The 18,638-nt window shown below is 35.4% G+C and overlaps 1 protein-coding gene across 1 annotated transcript; it reads right to left on the bottom strand.

The window, feature by feature from the left end:
* Positions 1-1,354: 1,354 nt before the first annotated feature.
* On the bottom strand, positions 1,355-5,422 carry LOC114382828 (2-oxoglutarate-dependent dioxygenase DAO-like). The gene is made up of 3 exons (XM_028342469.1): positions 5,007-5,422; positions 1,807-2,122; positions 1,355-1,696 (listed from the first exon to the last, which is right to left on the bottom strand). Exons 1-3 carry the CDS (start codon positions 5,342-5,344, stop codon positions 1,451-1,453), a joined length of 900 nt encoding a protein of 299 aa, XP_028198270.1. The 5' UTR covers positions 5,345-5,422; the 3' UTR covers positions 1,355-1,450.
* Between the last annotated feature and the right edge of the window lie 13,216 nt (positions 5,423-18,638).

Genomic DNA, 18,638 nt, shown 5'->3' with positions numbered 1-18,638 from the left:
TGATTTTCAACAATATCCCTAAGTCAATCAAACCAATACCTCCCACCAATTGATATCAGGACTGGTCACAATTTAAGATCCCATTAAATTTTCCATCAATATACCACCAGTTTAACCCCATCACATGGAACCTTCACCCTTTACACTCAGGCTAGGCTAGTCCAAGCTCCCTTTCTGGGCTAATATGGTCAATGAGAGTTGTATGCATCATTATCAATTCCTGAATACAGATGCAGAGCATTTCACCCCAAAACTGGTATAGTAGGATAGTAGATAGTGGAATAACCACTATTATGAAATTTATACATATAAATTAAGTAATTTATATTACATTATATGCTTAATCATATTAAAAATTTACACAAATAGTTTCTTTTAATTTTTTTTTTGTCAGCAAACATAGATATGATATATTAATAATGAGTACCAGTGGTACTGAAGTTACAAATTTTAGGGGCCAGCTGGTTCCTATGATTATTAGTAGGAACAAAGCCAGCACCATAGCACCCTTTGCTACTGTGTCCATTGCTCCCTTTGCTTATTGGCTCGAGTGGTAATTATATATATATATACCATATCTGGTTTTGTTTTATTTTCATATATATAAACAATGCATGCATGAAAGGCTTTGATGAACTTTGAACCACCTATAACATTCTCACTGTGAGTGTCACCGTCGATATCCCTTTTCTTTTGGTTGATGCATGATTGTGTTATTTATCCTTTAAATGTATTTATATATGTTTGCTGTATATAAATGTAGCTTTGTTTTTGAAATTTGAATGGTATAACCCAAATTTTGTGAGCAGGCAAAATACTTCAACGACGGTCCTTATGAAAACCCGTCTTTATAGCCTTATTTACCAACAACGACGGGTGCTCCAGCCACCGTCGTTGAAACCTCAAACAACAATGACGGTGTACACACCACCGACGTTGACATACTACCAAACAACGTCGGTGGTGAGCCCGCCACCGATGTTGACAGGAAACAAAACAACGACGGGTCTTGCGAACCCGACGTTGAAATGGACCAAAACAACGACGGTGGTGAGCCCGCCACCGATGTTGACAGGAAACAAAACAACGACGGGTCTTGCGAACCCGACGTTGAAATGGACCAAAACAACGACGGGTTGTCTAATATGTGCGTCGTTGAATCCTTTTTTATAACGTCTATTCTTTTATAGCCACTGACGTTGTATTCTTGCATTACAAAGACGGGTCCTATGATGACCGATGTTGTTGTTGTCGACATACAACGACATCTGGAACAAAGACGGTGTGGGGCCCGTCGTAGATACCGGTTTTCAACCGATGTAGAAGCTTCTTTTGTAGTTGTGACACCAAACTATTTAAATTATTTAGAATGGATGCAACATTTATTTTATCGCCAACTTATTTTTCAAAATAAAGTTCTATTGGCAATGTATTTCGATGCATAAAATGACTAACAAATGCGATATTGATCAAGGACTTCGCCATCCCTCTTTCCTGTGGTGATTCTGAAATCCCTCAAATCTTCGTACTTAAATGGTCGATAGCGTTGTACATGGTCAACTTCCACCAATTTTTTTGGGGCCTCAACATTACCATCCCTTGGTGATAACATAAATGCACCAAATGAATAACGAGTACCCGTTTCCTTGCATATTACACGATGTCTGGCATTCCAAAATTTTCCATTGCTCCAAACCTGTACAAAGATATATTTATTTTATAGTGGATACATAATGTTCAAAATTAAAATAAGGTTTAGCTAATGTGATTCAAATACATAAAAATATCTTGTTAATCTATGCTTACATGTCCAACATCTCCAACAATGCAAAGGAAGGCCCCTGGTATGGGAGGAACTGCCTTAAATGAGCCAAAATCATCCATCATCTCAAGACCACTAACATGTTCATCATCTTGAAGTAGAGTGATAAATCCTGTATCTGAGTGCAATTGTGCTCCCGTGGAGCCTATAACATCTGGGGTAAAACTATATTTAATAGTCCTCAAAATGAATGGCCAGTCCTTGAAATCATTATCCATTATACCCAAAGACTCAGCCATTTTTTGTGATAAATTTGATGCCAAGTCATGAATTGCTTGACCATATTCCTTTATTATTTGCCTATGAAGAAAAAATAAATCAACTTAATGAATGTTAAAGATATCAAGCTCATTCTTTTTATCTGAATTTAAAGCACAATAGAAAGAATTGAAGTAAGAATGAAAAAAATAGAGGAGAAATAAAGTATATAATTTTTTCTTGACTAATTTAGATGATCATAAAGAGTGAAAAAAAACTATAAGAAAATATTTTATATACTAATTAAAAATATATATTTGCTGCATCATTTTTCTTCACGACACAATTATTTATTATATAATAACAACAATGATTTATTGTATAATGACAACAATGAGCTTCAAATCTAATACCTTATATTAATTACTCTAACTCTTACAATTAGGCCAACTTTGAATGAGTTTTAAATTGTTATTCTTTATATATATATATATATATATATATATATATATATATATATATATATATATATATATATGTATGTATGTATTAATTATAAAAATATTTAATTTTAAGAAATTAAAAGAGAAATACATTAGCACCAACAAAGCATCTCTCGTTCAAGGCAAATTGGAAAGATTTCCCTAATGGTAGTATCCACGAAATTTCGTAACCCCTACCTCTCATTTTTGTAATCGAATTCAGTGACTTTAAAGCGGGAAAATCACCTTCATTTTCCACCCATTTAAGCCATTAGATTAATTTTTATGGTCTAGATTTTACCATGCATTTATTTTAAAAAATACTTTTAATTTAATTATTGACTTGGTTCGTATATTTTTTATACTTTAAAATTATAAAAAATACTACTGAGCGGTGAGCGCATAAATTAATTAATGTAAAGTTATTTTAATTTAACCAGTGATCTCTAGTATTATTCAAATTGTCTAAAAATTTCTGATAATTATTTAGTTATAAAAAATCTTTTACCGAGAATGAAAATTTTTACAGTTTAAGATCTACAACATTTTTTTATAATTTTTTATGCACATCGTGTATATCTTTCATTAAAGGTAATCTTATTTTAATAGTTAATTAACACGATTAATAATATTGTTTATGATTTTAAAGTATATAAAAATATAAGTATTAAATTAATAATTTAAGTAAAAAAGATCTATTAAAACAAGTGGTAAAATCAGAACCATCAAATTAATCTGCTGATGTAAAATGAGTGAGTTTTCCTCCAAAGTCACTGAATCCACACCCCTCTTTTTTCTACCAAGCAAATAAATGAAAATCAATAAATCATACTATGTCCAATTTTCCTTGCCTCCAACATTATCCAATCTAAACATGTGGTTAAAAATCTTTAATTGTACTATACCGGGTAGATATTTGCCCTAGCCTAATACCTAATATCCCCTATAGTATCAGGTCCTTGGCCTATCCAAATACTTGATACCCCTTTATTAGGTACTGAGTCTAACTGAATACTAAACATGTCTCATCCAACTTATGATGATCTTTATAAAGAAAGATCACCCTAATTATTTGAGAAAGTATCATTAGGGATAACATCAATTTCCCAATGACAATTACATATACATTATCTAAAGAGGCAATCTTGAGAAAAAACTCATAGGTCGAAGATCCACTAAGGTGAGGATGAAAATGAGCTGAGTCGCTTGTCAAGGACCTATGACTCGGTCTATTTAAGGCTCGCCTCGGCTCGCCTCGACTTGTTTACTATAAAGGTCAAGCTTAAGCTCTTTAAAAGTTTTTTTAGATAAAAAGGCCAATGTCAAACTATAAAAAAAACTTGTTAAGCTTGACAAACCGACTTGTTTAAGTAATAATAATAATAACTATTATCTATAACATTTTTATGGCATTATGAATGACAGGATGAAGTGGCATAAAGTGCTTAGAGAGTTCTCTTGCATGTGAAAAATTTTCAAAAAGAAAAGGACTTAAATTAAAAGGATAATACAACCAGATTAATACTTTCAAAGAAAAGAATGTTTTGTAAAGACATTTTCAGACAATTTAAATATTTTTATTTGGCTATATTAGTATAAATCATGTCTAATTCATATATTTTTTAATATTATGTTCTTTTTTTTCATTTTCTTTTGATATACTTTGTGTTTTAATAACTTGAATTCAATATGATTTTGTACATTACTTATACAAAATTTTATAATTTTTTTTTTGGTTAGTATTTCACTAGGTTTTAAAACAATTAATTGGTTAAAGATGTCTTTAAGTAGGCTTTTAAATAGGCTCGTAGGCCAAACCAGACTTTTATGTAAGCCCAGCCGAGCCTCTAAAAAAAGCCTATGATAGGTAATGAGTCAAGCTCAAGCCTTGCGTATTCAACTCAAGCCGAGCTCAAGCCTAGTAAAGTTTGGCTTGATTTGACTCATGTCCACCCCGTGTGTATAAATAATTACATGAATATCGAGATAAAACACTGTTGAGATCTTATTACTTAAGCATTGAAGTACCTTTTATAGATACCTCATCCTTGGCTGGCCAAGTATCATTTGGAGAAGAGGAAAGATCATTCGGAGAACATAAGAAAGGAAAAAAGTTACTTATTTACCCTCGTACAAATACAAAAGCTACTTTGATCTTAAATATAAAAGAAAATTATTGGCCTCAAATATAAAAAAAATAAACTAATTTTACATCATTTAATTTCAAATATAAAATAATTTCAACTAATTTTACCTCATTTAATGCTACTATCTATAAACCAACCTTCATTTATTATGATTTTAATTTTAATACTATTTTTTATTCCTAATACTAAGTTCCAGTAAAAGATATAAATTGGAGGAAAATTAACTTTTAATTAAAATTTATGTAATTAAACGTGATTAATTAACTTTCATATATAACAATTTTCAAGCATACAAAAATAAATTCTATATTGTTGGAGCCAAATAAAGAAGGATTGAATGAGAGTAACATAAAGAACCTGTGACGGGGTGACACATTCAAGTTGGAGCAGAAATCTTCAAATGCTTGTGGTGAGGCATGCATGTCATATATTCCCATGCCCTCGTATAGAGGACTTGTTGGCATTGCCGCCCTATAGCCACTCTCAGGGACGGAGGGTTTGTTGCGCATTTTGATTTCCGTGGGAAGGTCATGCAAGTATTTAACCACTGACTTCATGTCAGCCATGAGTGTTGGTGGAATTGAGTGGTTGATGATTCTGAAACACCCTGGTTTCTCACATGTTTTTCTCAGCTTCTTGCGCTCCTCTTCCTCTGAAAGCCTCTGGAAATCCACCACCGGAACAATCGCCTCCATCTCTCTCTCTTTCACGTTACTCTGTTGTTCTTGTTCTTGTTCCTTTCTTTGGCTTGGGTGAGAGTGAAGGAAGGAACTCTTATTAATAGCGATGATTGTTGTCAGAAAAAACAATTCGAAGGAAGTGAAGAAACAGAAAAAAAAAAAAAAAAAAAGGGACTGTAAAAAGGGAGAGTTAACAAATAACTGTCCATGTCTTATTGTTTCCCACTGGAGAAGCCCTGATTTGGAAAATTTAAAAGGCGTGAAATTCATACTCAACGCGTGAAATTCTGACACGGTCCCGTGAAGAGCGCTTATAGGACGTAAGACTATGTATGTCCCAGGATAAGAAAAAAACAAAAACACAAAAACTAGCATGGTCCCACGTACTGAACCAATCACATGCAAATAGACATGATATCTATTACGGTCTAAATAAATACAAATTAGTACCCATGGATCGTATTCCGATCCTTACATGCTTAGCTTCTTGCATTTTGTGTTTGAGTTTAGGGGCTTGTGTATCCTCCTAAATCAAATTGTATTTCAATTCTTAATATTTAGTTTTTATGCACTTTGTGCTAGACTCTAAGAGCCTGTATATCCCTTGGATCGGGTTGTATTTCGATATCTACACACCTAGTCTTTAAGTACCTCGTATTTGAGGTTAGGGGAGTGTGTATCCTCTTTGATCGGTTTGTGTCTCAATCCCTATACAATTTGTTTCTCAGAACCTTGTGCTTGAGGCTAGGGACCTGTCTACCCCCGGATCGGGTCAATTTTGATCCCTACACACTTAGTCTCTACGGCATCTTATGTTTAGGTTATGAAGTTATCTACCTTCCTGGATTGGTTTGTGGCCTGATCCACAATCCTTCTTATAGGATCTTAATTAGCCTGACCACTGTCATATTACATCCAGTCCAATCTAATCACCTTCGAGGGTGATTGTGCTATAAAATATCATGTATACAATTATGTACCGAAATTTTTGGGATATGGGATAACATTTTGATAGGCCATAAATGCTTTGATTCGGGAGTACAGGGATTCGGGAGTACAGGAAAAAATATGTGCTATGGACAAAAATAAATAATTATTTCTTTTTGTAAAAGCAATGGTAAAAGATAAATAATTATTTTGTACAGTCTTACCCTTTATCATTCTTTTTTCTCCATATCGAAGTCCAGCTGATTCTTGAAGCATGAATTTCATTCTTCATTTCTTCTTCTATGTTACGTGTCAACATTGAACCTTTAAACAATTTCTACATGCTCTCAACAATGTAGATAACGCCATTCTGTTGGGGCAATTAAGAATTGCATGAGTATGATTTATTTAACTTTTTTTCTCTTTCCTCTCTGGCTACACTTCATTTTTCTATCTATTCAGATATATAGAACCTTCAACAAGATGACTCACAGCATAGGCTGTCACCGAAATGGGCAGTAATTAGACAAAGTATTACGGACAAGAAAAAAACACTTTGGAAGTGCCCAAATACCTCAAACTAGTAGCCAGCACATAAATATAGCCTCAAGACTCTATGATGATAATAATTTCATTTAATGGTAATAACAATTCCATTTAATGGTATTAAAAAAAAGAACATTACCGACAGATAAATAACAATTTCAGTATATATATATATATATATTAGTTTGTAACCCGTGCATACATACGAGTCGTTTGGTTTTTTATTCAATAAGCATTGGAATTTTTGATTGCATGGTAGGAATAAAAGAAAATATAACCATGAATGTAGCCCACAAAAAGAGAACTGAATATTTATAATAATATTGTGCTAAAAAAATAAAATATTATATGCAATTGAAATAAACTATAACCAAATTTAACCTGAGTCACTGTCTTTCCAATTTTTTTGCCTTCTGATAACTACTTCCCAAATTTTATCATAAGACCTGAAGTAAAACAAAATTTCATCTCCATGGATGAAATCATTGTCCGCCAAAAACTGATACCAAGGTCGAACAATGCGTTTTTCGCCAGTGCCAGGGTCATTGACGCTAACTTTCCATTGAAGGGGATGGGCATGTTTTCTCAGGATTGTCATATGTTGAGCACAAGCATCAACATACAATACAACAGAGGGTGGAAGTGCATAGAGTAGAAATTGAAATAAGTAATATAATTTAATAAGTATTGGAATAAGAAAGTATAATTAGTACATGAAGATTTACCAGTGGATAAGGGGCACCGAGCATGGATTTAGTGACTTATGTAGTCGTCCTTACATATTTTCTTGTAGTTAGTCAAGGTCTTCCACATGTTTGTTGTTCTAGGGGTGGTATGAAGTGTAAGTTGAATATCCAGTTCTGGTCGCAAGCGTAAAAGTTGATGGTAGTGGATTCACAAATATTTAAGTCCCTTCTGAACTCCTTGAATCCATCAACGAAGAAAAATTTGTTGCGATGTTGCTAGACTTTGATTTGGTGAGTGCCTCCATTGTATTTGAAGTGGACAAATTGCGGATAGTGTGGTGCCCACGATCGGTGGTAAAATGATGGTATTTCAATGATGTCCTGGAAGAAAACATTTAAAAGATTACTAATACAACTTGAATGAATGAGCAATCAAAATGAAAATAGATTTGTTTTGATGTAGAGAGTACAACATAGTTGTATAAATAGTTAATCTTACCATGTCATTGTGAAATGCGACTATGAATTGGTAGATGATGGGTGATATAATAAGCGTATGCCTTATCTGCAGTGAGCCCGCATCATAATAGTATAAAAAATTAAAATAAACAGATGTACTTTATGAATGTGATTCTAAAGGATGAAGGTGGTGTTATTCTCAAAATACAGGAGTAAAGAAAATGAATGTTGAAAACATATAGAAAAATAAAAGAAATGAATGGATTGAGGGCGTTGGGAGAAGTTGATACGAAGGACTTATAGCGCTGGAGGCAGTGGATGATTGTGAGCTCATGTTGGTAATGGCAAGGAGATGAAGAGTTTTTGATAAGCAGCAATATTGTGTTGAACATTGGAAATGGAGTATCACCGAAAAGTTTGATTTTGGCGTGTGCAATTGGACTGAGGTAGCAGGTAATAAAAAGATGATGACTGGCTTTTCCCAAGGGTGGTAACTGGTGGCTATTGGAGTGGCTCAGGAAGTGTGGAGCATTTATTGTGGCGTGTGAAGACTAAAAGGTAAGGGGTAGGTGAATGATTGTGAAACTAGAGAGGCAGTTATGATGCCCTGTTGTAAGGATATGAAGAGTTTGTTATGCTTGTTGTGGATCAATGTCAGTATCCTTTTCTGCATTATTCACTAAAATAGTAATGTCATTATTGTTTATTGTAGCAAAACTAGCCCATTATACGTAATTGTAATTCAAATTTCATGTTTATAAAATATCTATTATGATGTTGTTGTTCTATGTTAGTATTTTCAATGTTGGTTGTTGCAGCTGAAGAACTTTGACCTTGTTCTCCAAATGAATGCGGTGCATCAAACTATTGTAAAGTAGCTAAATATGATGTCGCTGAATTTGGTGTATTGAAATCGATGCCAAATAAATCGGTCATCCATTCATGGGTGGTTGTGGTGACTGACTCGCCAATGTGGCCAAAAGTTTGACGAGCAAGTGAAGGAGTAGAAAACATTGACTGAGGATGTGGAATTTCAAAATATGTTTGTTCAACACCTGACCCTGCAACATTTTGGGTAATTGCTGTGTATGGATCATGTAGTTGTTGTGCAACAGACAAGAACAAAGTAGTGTTTTTCCTATACCATTCCATGTACGCTGGTGTATGTGTCACTATTCCTTCAACCCATTGCCCAGCTAAAAGATTGTTGTGTTTGTTTTTCCAGATATTAATCTACTCTATATAGTATTCCATCCAATCAGTGTAATGATTGCCTCGCATGTCAATTTGGTGAAGTAGATCAAGATTCATGGGATCAATAGGGATATTTTGTTGTAGTCCAAACTGTAGCTTCACCCGATTTGTTTGATGCCATTCGACAATCGAGAAACAAATAATTGCAGTACATGCAGACCAAATCTCCATGTCTCTATAAGCACGTCTGGGTAGGTGTTCTTCAAATCCTCTATATGGGACCCAAGAAAACTGAAATATATGCCAACCAGGCAACATGTTAGTATGTATGTACATATTTAAGGTACAGATCATGATAGTATTATACCTCATGGCTCTCCATATGATCTATACGAGACCTATATCCGACTAAGTCACCATGTTGTGTGGCCCTATATTCTAATCTACCACCACTCCATCTGAAATGTAAAACATACAAAATTAGTATTCATTGTAATGTTATAATACACGTCGTTGAAATAAAAAAATTAACATTTCGCTATATGTAAATAACCTTTTAGCCAGTGGAAAAGTTATTTCGGGTTGTGGGACTCTTAGTGCAATAAAAGGCATGCGGTACCAAGCCCATGACTGCAATAGTATGACACAACCACCCATAGATTTACCTACCTCTGATGATGCTCGACATAGTTCTCTATACAGGTTTGCTAATCAAGCTGAATCCCAACTATATTTTTTTGTGTTGTTCAAATCATGTAATAGGTTCAAATACATTAAATGAACTTTATTTCCAGATTTATCAGGAATTAAAGCACCGCCAATCATATACATTTATGTAAGCTCTACACCTGCATTGTAGTTGGTGCGTTGTTGGTTCTTCGGGCAATGGTGCACGCATGGTTGTTAAACTCGCGATTCTACGTAGAATCGTGGAGGTTTCGTAAAATCGACTCGTAGAATCGAATCGTAAACTCGTAAGAGTTTATTCAAAAGGGCAGCAACAGAACCCACTACCCAAAAGGCAACAACAAAACCCACTACCCACCCTTGATGAAGCCAAAATTTCAATTAACAGATAATTTGTCCATGTTCGGAGGACCACCTTAGCGTTGCCAAAATTCAACACTAAGCATCGTTTCAAACTTTCAATTAACAGAGATTTCAATTAACTGATACTCTCTTAATTTAGCAATAGAACCCAAAACTCAACACTACAATGAAGCTAACAATAGCCTTGCCAGAATTTCAATTAACAGATACTCCCTTAATAAGCATCATTTCAAACTTTCAATTAACAGAGATGAATTAACAAAGAAGCTTTGAGAAAGAAAACACCTTAGCGTCGTGGAGCAAAGCTTGGAGCTAGGTCAGGAAATGAGAGCTTTCAAGTTTCAAACAATGATGAGGACCACCACAATGCGATTAGCTTAGCAGTCCAGCACTGCAGCACGACAGCGATGACGACAACCACGAGTAGCTCAGCGAGAGTCACTTTGGGGGGTTAGTAGCTTGAACAAGGTAGAGTGAGTGAGTAGAGAGAGTCACGAGAGTCATTTTCGGGGGTTGTTGTAAGACGTCGTTTCGGGTTTTCATAAACTCGTGGACTCGAAGCAGACTCGCGAGTCTACCTAAACTCATCCGAGTCTACGCAAAATCGGACGAGTCTACTCCGGTTTCGATTCTACTTCTGATTTAACTCGTCAACTCTTAGTAGAATCGTAAAATCGTAAGATTTTATGATTTAAATCGAGAGTTTAACAACCATAGGTGCGCGCAACATGCTTAGCAACCATGTCAGCTTCAATGCGGCTCCTTTACGTGCATTTTCGGGAGGGACTTCCCCTAGTAACTCGTGGCATAACTCATCCCAATGTAAGAAGCTAGGTCCAGCCACAACACGACCATCGATTCTAATGCCTAGATGAAGTGCAACATCTTCGAGTGTGATGGTGCACTCTCCCCATGGCAGGTGAAAGGTATGTGTTTCAGGCCTCCATCATTCAACCAATGTAGTGATCAATGCATGATCAATTTTACACTGTTTGATTAGGGCAATATGTTGGAACCTGGTACACGATAATAATGGTATAATTTGTGGTTTTGGTTCAGGTATTGTATGGTAATAGGAAATAATTAACTCATTAATCGTAGTACGTGAACGATGAACGTGTTGATGATGCAATAAAGGTTTATCATCCATGAGAATGATGTCAAATGGTAAACCGAATACAAATGATATAAAATTTGAAGTTGGGTGATGCAAATGTGGTATTGACATGCACCTCTCATCTATTTATCATTTAAACTGTGTTCAGTTTTGCAAGCACAAATACACTTAAGGTAACTATAATGCCTTGACATTCCAAAGCACATTTATAATTTGTCTCGTTGTAAGGCCTGGAGATTCCAAAGCACGTTAACATGACTGTGGTACTGTGATGCATCGAGATTCTAATTCACGTGAATCAATGAAATTTCGTGCACACTGTTCACCCGCATGCGTACGTTAGCCGCATGAACTTGGTTCTCAATAATTCGCATGTCCTTAACATTACACTTAAGGTAACTGTAATGCCTCGAGATTCCAAAACACATTTATAATTTTTCTCGTTGCAAGGCCTCGAGATTCCAAAGCACGTTAACAACAATTGTGGTACTGTCACACATCGAGATTCTAATGCACGTGAAGCAATGACATTTTCATGCATACTGTTCACCCGCATGCGTACGATAACCGCATTAGCTTCGTTCTCAACATTTCGCATGGCGTCAATGTTACACTTAATGTAATTATAATGCCTCGAGATTCCAAACCACATTTATATTTTGTCTTGTTGTAAGGCCTCGAGATTCCAAAGCACGTTAACACGACTGTGGTACTGCAACGCATCGAGATTCTAATTCACGTGAACCATGGACCCATGATTGATTGCATATATAAACCTACCATGTCACCCAATACTTTGCACAGTTGTGTCTAATCAAATTGTGAGAGAAAATAAAGAGGGCTAGCAATGAGGTCAGAGCCTATTTGTGCATACGTTTATATCAATGGTGAAATCATTCAAAGTTCAAATGAAAATGCAATTTTCAGAGGTGACAACACAAAGTCGTTACTCTTGAATCCAACAATGACGCTGTCAAATATAATCACTGCAATACAGTCATCAATTACAGATAATGGTGTTACGCCTATAATTAATGCCATTTGGTATCGTTGTCCTGTATATCAATTAAATGGTGAAGTTCAATATAGGGCAATTGAAATTATTGACCAAGAAAGTGTCTCATGCATGTTTCATACATTTCTCAATATGACAAGTGTAATATGTATGGAACTTAAGTTGATGTTCATAATTCATTATCACCTACTCAAGTTAATGACCTAAGTTGAGCCGACATGGAGCAGAAGCTGGAGAATACCCTGAAATTAGAATGAATAATTTAACATATTTTGTTGTTGTATTGCGTTGAAGTTTTTCTCCATCTTTATTATCTAGTTGCAGTTATTGCATGCTTTGAAGTTGTTATTTTTAATTTACTTTAGTAATAATAGTCTACATATGCATGATTTCAGATATGCAGAGCAATGTCATACCTAACCCTCACATGCACTGACACCCCATTAAAGTGTGGTGTTGCACACTATTCACTCACATGCGTATGTTTATCCCATTAACATGTTTCTGAACAATCCATGTGACCTTGGCATGCGATACGGAACACTACGGTCAACAATCATGATTAAACAAATAGTCTGTCATGTATATTAATGTGTGAGGTTGCATATTGTTCACTCACATGTGTACACTAATTTACTCACATGCACTTAATGTCCTACCTAATCGTCGTAACTAACTTTGCTGCCTAACCCTCCCACCTAACCTTTCGATCTAACTCTCTTACCTAACTTTCCAATCTAACATTCTCACCTAACCTTCTTATCTAACCCTCGTAACTAACTATCCCACCTAACTTTTCAAACTACCTCTCTCATCTAACCTTCCAATCTAACCCTCCCATCTAACCCTCGTAACTAACTCTCCCAACCTAACCTTCCAATCTAACTCTCCCACCTAAAATTTCAATCTAACTCTGGTACTAAACTTTCTCAGCCTATATATAATATCACAATTTGACAACAACATATCACACACAACAATTTTCTCACAAAACAAAACTCCATTTGTAACTCTCTCTCCATTTCCACTCATATCCCATAAGCACCACCATGGCTCCACCTAAAGAAATTGCAACCCTCATTTACCAGAATGGTCACATTGTAGACGATTCAGTTCAAGGATCGACGTACACATGTACGACCCCAATATTTTTTTACGCCAATCGTTCTATTACGTTTACACAATTCATTCGAAAAACTAACAATCGTCTCCCTACTCGAGCAACTGAACAAGTTGCTCAATTGTTATTTCGTGTCCCTATTTCATTTCATCTCGGCCAGACATGTAATGGATTGTTATTTATAAATAAATGGAATTTAAAAAAAGGATTAATTATTTCGTGTCCCTATTTCATTTCATCTCGTAAACTAGATTAAAAAGGATTGTTATTTATAAATAAATGGAATTTAAAAAAAATGATGAGATTTTATAAATAAATAAATAAGGAGATATAATTATTAATTAAAATAATGATTTGAGAGAAAACAAAAAGGGTTTTTTTTATTTATTTGATAAAGAATAAAATAAAGTTTGTTTTTATAAACTAATAAATAATAAATAAATAAATAAATAAATAGAGTAAATAATAGGTCGTAAATGCCCCTAGCTATAAATAGCAACATGCTTGGTCAGTTTTCAGACTGACTCCTTAGCCTCCTCTGCCTCACAATTTCGTTTTTTCTTTCTTCTCCCAAAACCCTCTCTTTTTCCCGCAGGCCATCTAACATGTCTCAGAAAAATAACGATCTCGGACTCATTCACCTTTGGATCGTCATGAAATTTGAGAACCACATTCGCAACCCAATTATGAGCATTCTCACCATTGGGAATTTCGATATTATGTCTGAGTTAAGAGAAATATCCTTCGCATTGTATCATTTTCCTTTCCCGTAGAAACCCAGAGCTGTCTCGGTAAAACTACGATCCCGATTTCGTTAACCGTTAGATTTTCATGAAATTTGTATATGTTGTTTGAAATTCAATTTCGCACTCTTTCACCGTTGGGATTTGCGAGATAATATTTGTGGAGGGAGAAAAATAAATCGTTGGTGACAATACAAGTGGAGACTTCAATCTCTTCTCTGTCTCTTTGATGTTTGGGAACTCTATTGGAGCAGTTAGAGGAAAAAATTGGAGGAACTCCAGGGAACCGCTAGAGATGTTGCTATTGCTGGCTGAAGACATGTGAGCCTGCTTAGAGGTAAGGGATGAGTTATTCACAATTGAGAATTAATGAGAACATGTGTAGGGATCCTTAGAGATATCAATTGGAATGAGTTTTGGGGTATTTTTGCAATTTTCATTTTATCCTTATAATTATTACAGTGAATTATATATGTTTGACAGACCAATCTTTGTGAAATTGATATGCTATTGTGTTGAGCGTGAACCTTATAAATCGAGTACTTTTTCTAATTAATATGAATTGATGAAATAAAGTAAGGAGAAATTTAGAGAGAAATATTGATTTTTTATTTTCTCTTTTTCTTGTTGTTTAGGTTTTTATATATAATTAAAAAAATTAATATCATAATTGAAACTGACCAAAGTGTTCATATAATTATTTAGAATTTGTGCATTGAAAGCTTACTTTGTAATTTGTGATTCAATATGATGTATGCTAGCTTATACATATATAGAGGTAGTTATTTATATTAATAATTTATGTAAATAATATTGTAGAGTGTTATAATATGATTCCAAAAATTATTAAGTGTTGAAGTTTGAGAATATTATGATTAAATTTGATGAACATGTGTATGTTGTACCTTATGAATATCATTAGGAATGTTATGAGATGGTTGATGTGATGTTATGAGATGTTAAAGTGTGGACATGATATTCGATTGTAAATAAGTGAATGTGTTTAACACTTGATGTTACATTAATTATATCGTGAGCTATGGATTATACAATAACCCGACCAGTGTTTATGTGCAGTGTTAAAGAGAAAGTGTAGGTTCCTAGTTAGGAACCAATGTTAAATTGTAGCGCAATTGTGTTAAACATGTTTGAAACATGAGTGTGAGGTCGTGGTATTATATAATTCATGAGCAGTGCTTATAAATGAAATATGTGATGAATTGTGGAATAAAATGTTGCCTTGAGATTATAATATTGTTATTGAGATTGAGTAAAAGTGTAAAGTAGAACAGGTGTTGAATTGTGAGATACGTGAAAACATGTAATGGTGGATTGTGACATTATGAGATGTGAAATTGTGAATGAGTTTTGGTTGTGAATAAGTGTGTGATTAATTCTTGATGTGACATTATTTGTGTTGTAAGCTATGAATTGTACAATAACCCGACTAGTGTTATCTTGATGAAAAGTGTAAATGCGCAGTGTTAAAGAGAAAGTGTAGGTTCCTATTTAGGAACCAGTGTTAAATTGTAGCGCAATATGTTGTACGTGTTTAAGACACGAGTGTGAGGTTGTGGGTATTGTATAATTCACTAGCAGTGTCTGTGTGCTAAAATGATTTTAGGGGTTGGACCTGAATCAGGAGGGAGAGGCCCTGACAGACTCTTCGGAGTGTAGGCCTTGGGGGTCACCCGGTTTGAGTGCTCCTTTAAGCCTATGCTGATCCCATATGGTTGGAGCATTCTCGCAAAACATCGTGACCCTGACTGGTCTCCCTATGATCTTACTTAGTGAGAGTGACCTGACAAACCCATTGTGTGGTGTGTCTTGTTATGTACTCCTAAGCGCCCTAGGGTGGTTTTTCACTGACATGGTACCACATTGCATATAGGCTTGAGTCTTAGCATAATTGTCTCATGCGCTTGCTAATTGTTTATTATGAAATTAATGTGTTATTATGTCTTGATCAAAGCATGTGATTTGTGTGTAATGTGATTGATGATTGAAAAGTGTGATTGATGGATGAAAAGTGAACTTTGAATGACAAAGTGGTGGAATTGCGTGAATTACGTGTAAGTAAATTTTATTTGGTTTATATGATATGTATATCTAGTTGTCTTGTTTCTCTATTAGTTAGGAATGTGATAACTCACTCCCCGTGTGTTGTTTGTATTTGGATCCTGTGATGATCTTGAACTTTGTGTTTGGGGGAACAGACGACTAGGTGAATTGATTTAAGGAACCTTGTGTTGAAGGACGTCGAGACACAACGCTCTGATAGGATGTGACATTGGGGTATAGGATTTTATATTAATTGTATGAAGTCTTAGACGGTCTTGTTTAAACCGAGATAACTTTATTATTTATTTGGACAAGTTTGAATATGATGTAGAAGAAAGTGAATGTGAGCCTTTTATCCCTTTGAAAGACTTGTATTTACAAATGTAAAAAAAAATACTATTAATTAATATTTAGATTTTTATTCCTTTGTCAATATATATGTGAGGGGTAGAGGGCGTCACAAGACACGTTTTATTTCAGCTCAACTATTCGACAATGATGATCTTAGAGGCGCGATGGAAACAATTATCCAGAATCCACAATTGAATTCTGCCGAATTCTATGTTGTTACTGAGCTTATTCCTCAACAACAACCATCATCTCCACAACCTTCATGTCCACAACTACAACTACCGCCTCCACAACAATTATCGTACAACAACATAGACCTCAATAATTCAGTATCTTCATACAACAACCTTGAATCACAAGACCCCTTTGACATTTATACTTCATACACACAAATATTATCAGAGAACGATTCTTTTTTTCATGGCCAACAAACCTCCTTTGACCAACAAAATCATCCTTCATCCCCCTTTACGCCACCTTCACAACTACCACAAACCCAAACATCAAACCGAGATGAACATCCCATTGCTAACGAAGATCCCATTATACGATTTCATGATGAAAACATGGATGAGTTTACTGAGGATGAGGATCAACAGTTGTTTGATCACATCAATCACCAAAGTGATGACCAAAGTGATGACCAAACCGATGACGAGGGTGTTGGCAGACCAACGACACCTCCATCACCTCCATTGCAATATCAGTAACCTAGGTGTCCAGTAGACTTGAACTTTGACCACCTACCACACTACATTGATCAATACCATTTTGTTCATTAGCAACACAATGTACAACCACCAGTCGCTATACTCGAGGTTGGCTTGACCTTCGATGACAAAGCACAATGTATTCGAGCAATCAAAGAATACAACATCAGAAATCATTTTGATTGCAGAACAGTTTACTCTGACCAGAAAAGGCTAAACTTCATCTCCAAGTTACATGAAAATGGTTGTACATGGAGCTTGGGCGCATGCAATTCAAAGAGGCATAACAAATGGATTATCAAGAGCATCAAAGGTCATCACACTTGTCTCATGCCGATGCTCAGACAAGATCATCGCCAACTCAACAAACACGTCATAGCATAGATCATCCAACCAATTGTCAAAACAAACCCAACCGTCTCCATCAAGACGTTGATTGCAGAGATCAAAACGTTCATGAATTATACGCCATCCTACAAGAAGACATGGTTAGCAAAGCAAAGAGCGTTGGAGATGATTCATGGAAACTGGGAAGAATCATACACCAAACTGCCAAAACTTTTCGGAGCTTTGCAATCTTGTATCCCCGGGACTGTGGTCGCTGCTCAAACAGAATCCTTGTATGAGGGGGGACAAATAGTACCGGGCAAAAGATTGTTCAAACGTGTCTTTTGGTCATTTGGTCCATGCATTAATGGTTTTGCATATTGCAAACCCATAGTACAAGTAGATGGTACATGGCTTTACGGGAAGTATATTGGCACAAGTTGATAGCTACCGCACAAGATGGAGCTAATCATATATTCCCAATTGCTTACGCCATTGTAGAAGGGGAGACAACTTCAGCTTGGGGGGTTTTTTCTAAAGAATTTGAGAAGACATGTTACTCTGCAAATTAACATTTCTCTCATTTCAGACCGACACCCCTCAATTATAAGTGCCTACAACAACCCAAGTAACTTATGGGTCCAGGACACATCCTATTTCTTTTGTCTGCGCCATATTGCACAAAACTTTGTTCGCGGTAACTCAAACTGCAAACATTTAAAGAAACCACTCATGTTGGCTGGTGAGAATTTATTTTATTTATTCGTTAATATTTTCTTTCAATCAAATTTTATAACACAATACATTCATTAAATATTTACAGGTTACGCATACACGGAGAAGATGCACTAGCAACATCTTGGGGATACCCGTGCGAATAAGCCAAGTGCAACTGAATGGTTTGATCAATTACCCAAACAAAAATGGGTACAATGCTTCGATGAGGGGAAACGTTGGGGACATATGACTACCAATTTGTCGGAGTCTGTTAATTCCATGTTAA

This window comes from Glycine soja, chromosome 13 (genome assembly GCF_004193775.1).
Source record: "Glycine soja cultivar W05 chromosome 13, ASM419377v2, whole genome shotgun sequence".
Classification (NCBI taxonomy): Eukaryota; Viridiplantae; Streptophyta; class Magnoliopsida; order Fabales; family Fabaceae; genus Glycine; species Glycine soja.
Note: the sequence above shows the minus strand (reverse complement) of the source record. Positions and strands in the feature narration are given on the sequence as shown.

Coding starts and splice junctions, on each gene's coding strand:
- LOC114382828 (XM_028342469.1), bottom strand. CDS start 5,344: ATGGAGGCGATTGTTCCGGTGGTGGATTTCCAGAGGCTTTCAGAGGAA. Junction 2,123..5,006: donor AATGTGTCACCCCGTCACAG/GTTCTTTATGTT, acceptor TTTTCTTCATAG/GCAAATAATAAAGGAATATG. Junction 1,697..1,806: donor TTGTTGGAGATGTTGGACAT/GTAAGCATAGAT, acceptor ATCTTTGTACAG/GTTTGGAGCAATGGAAAATT.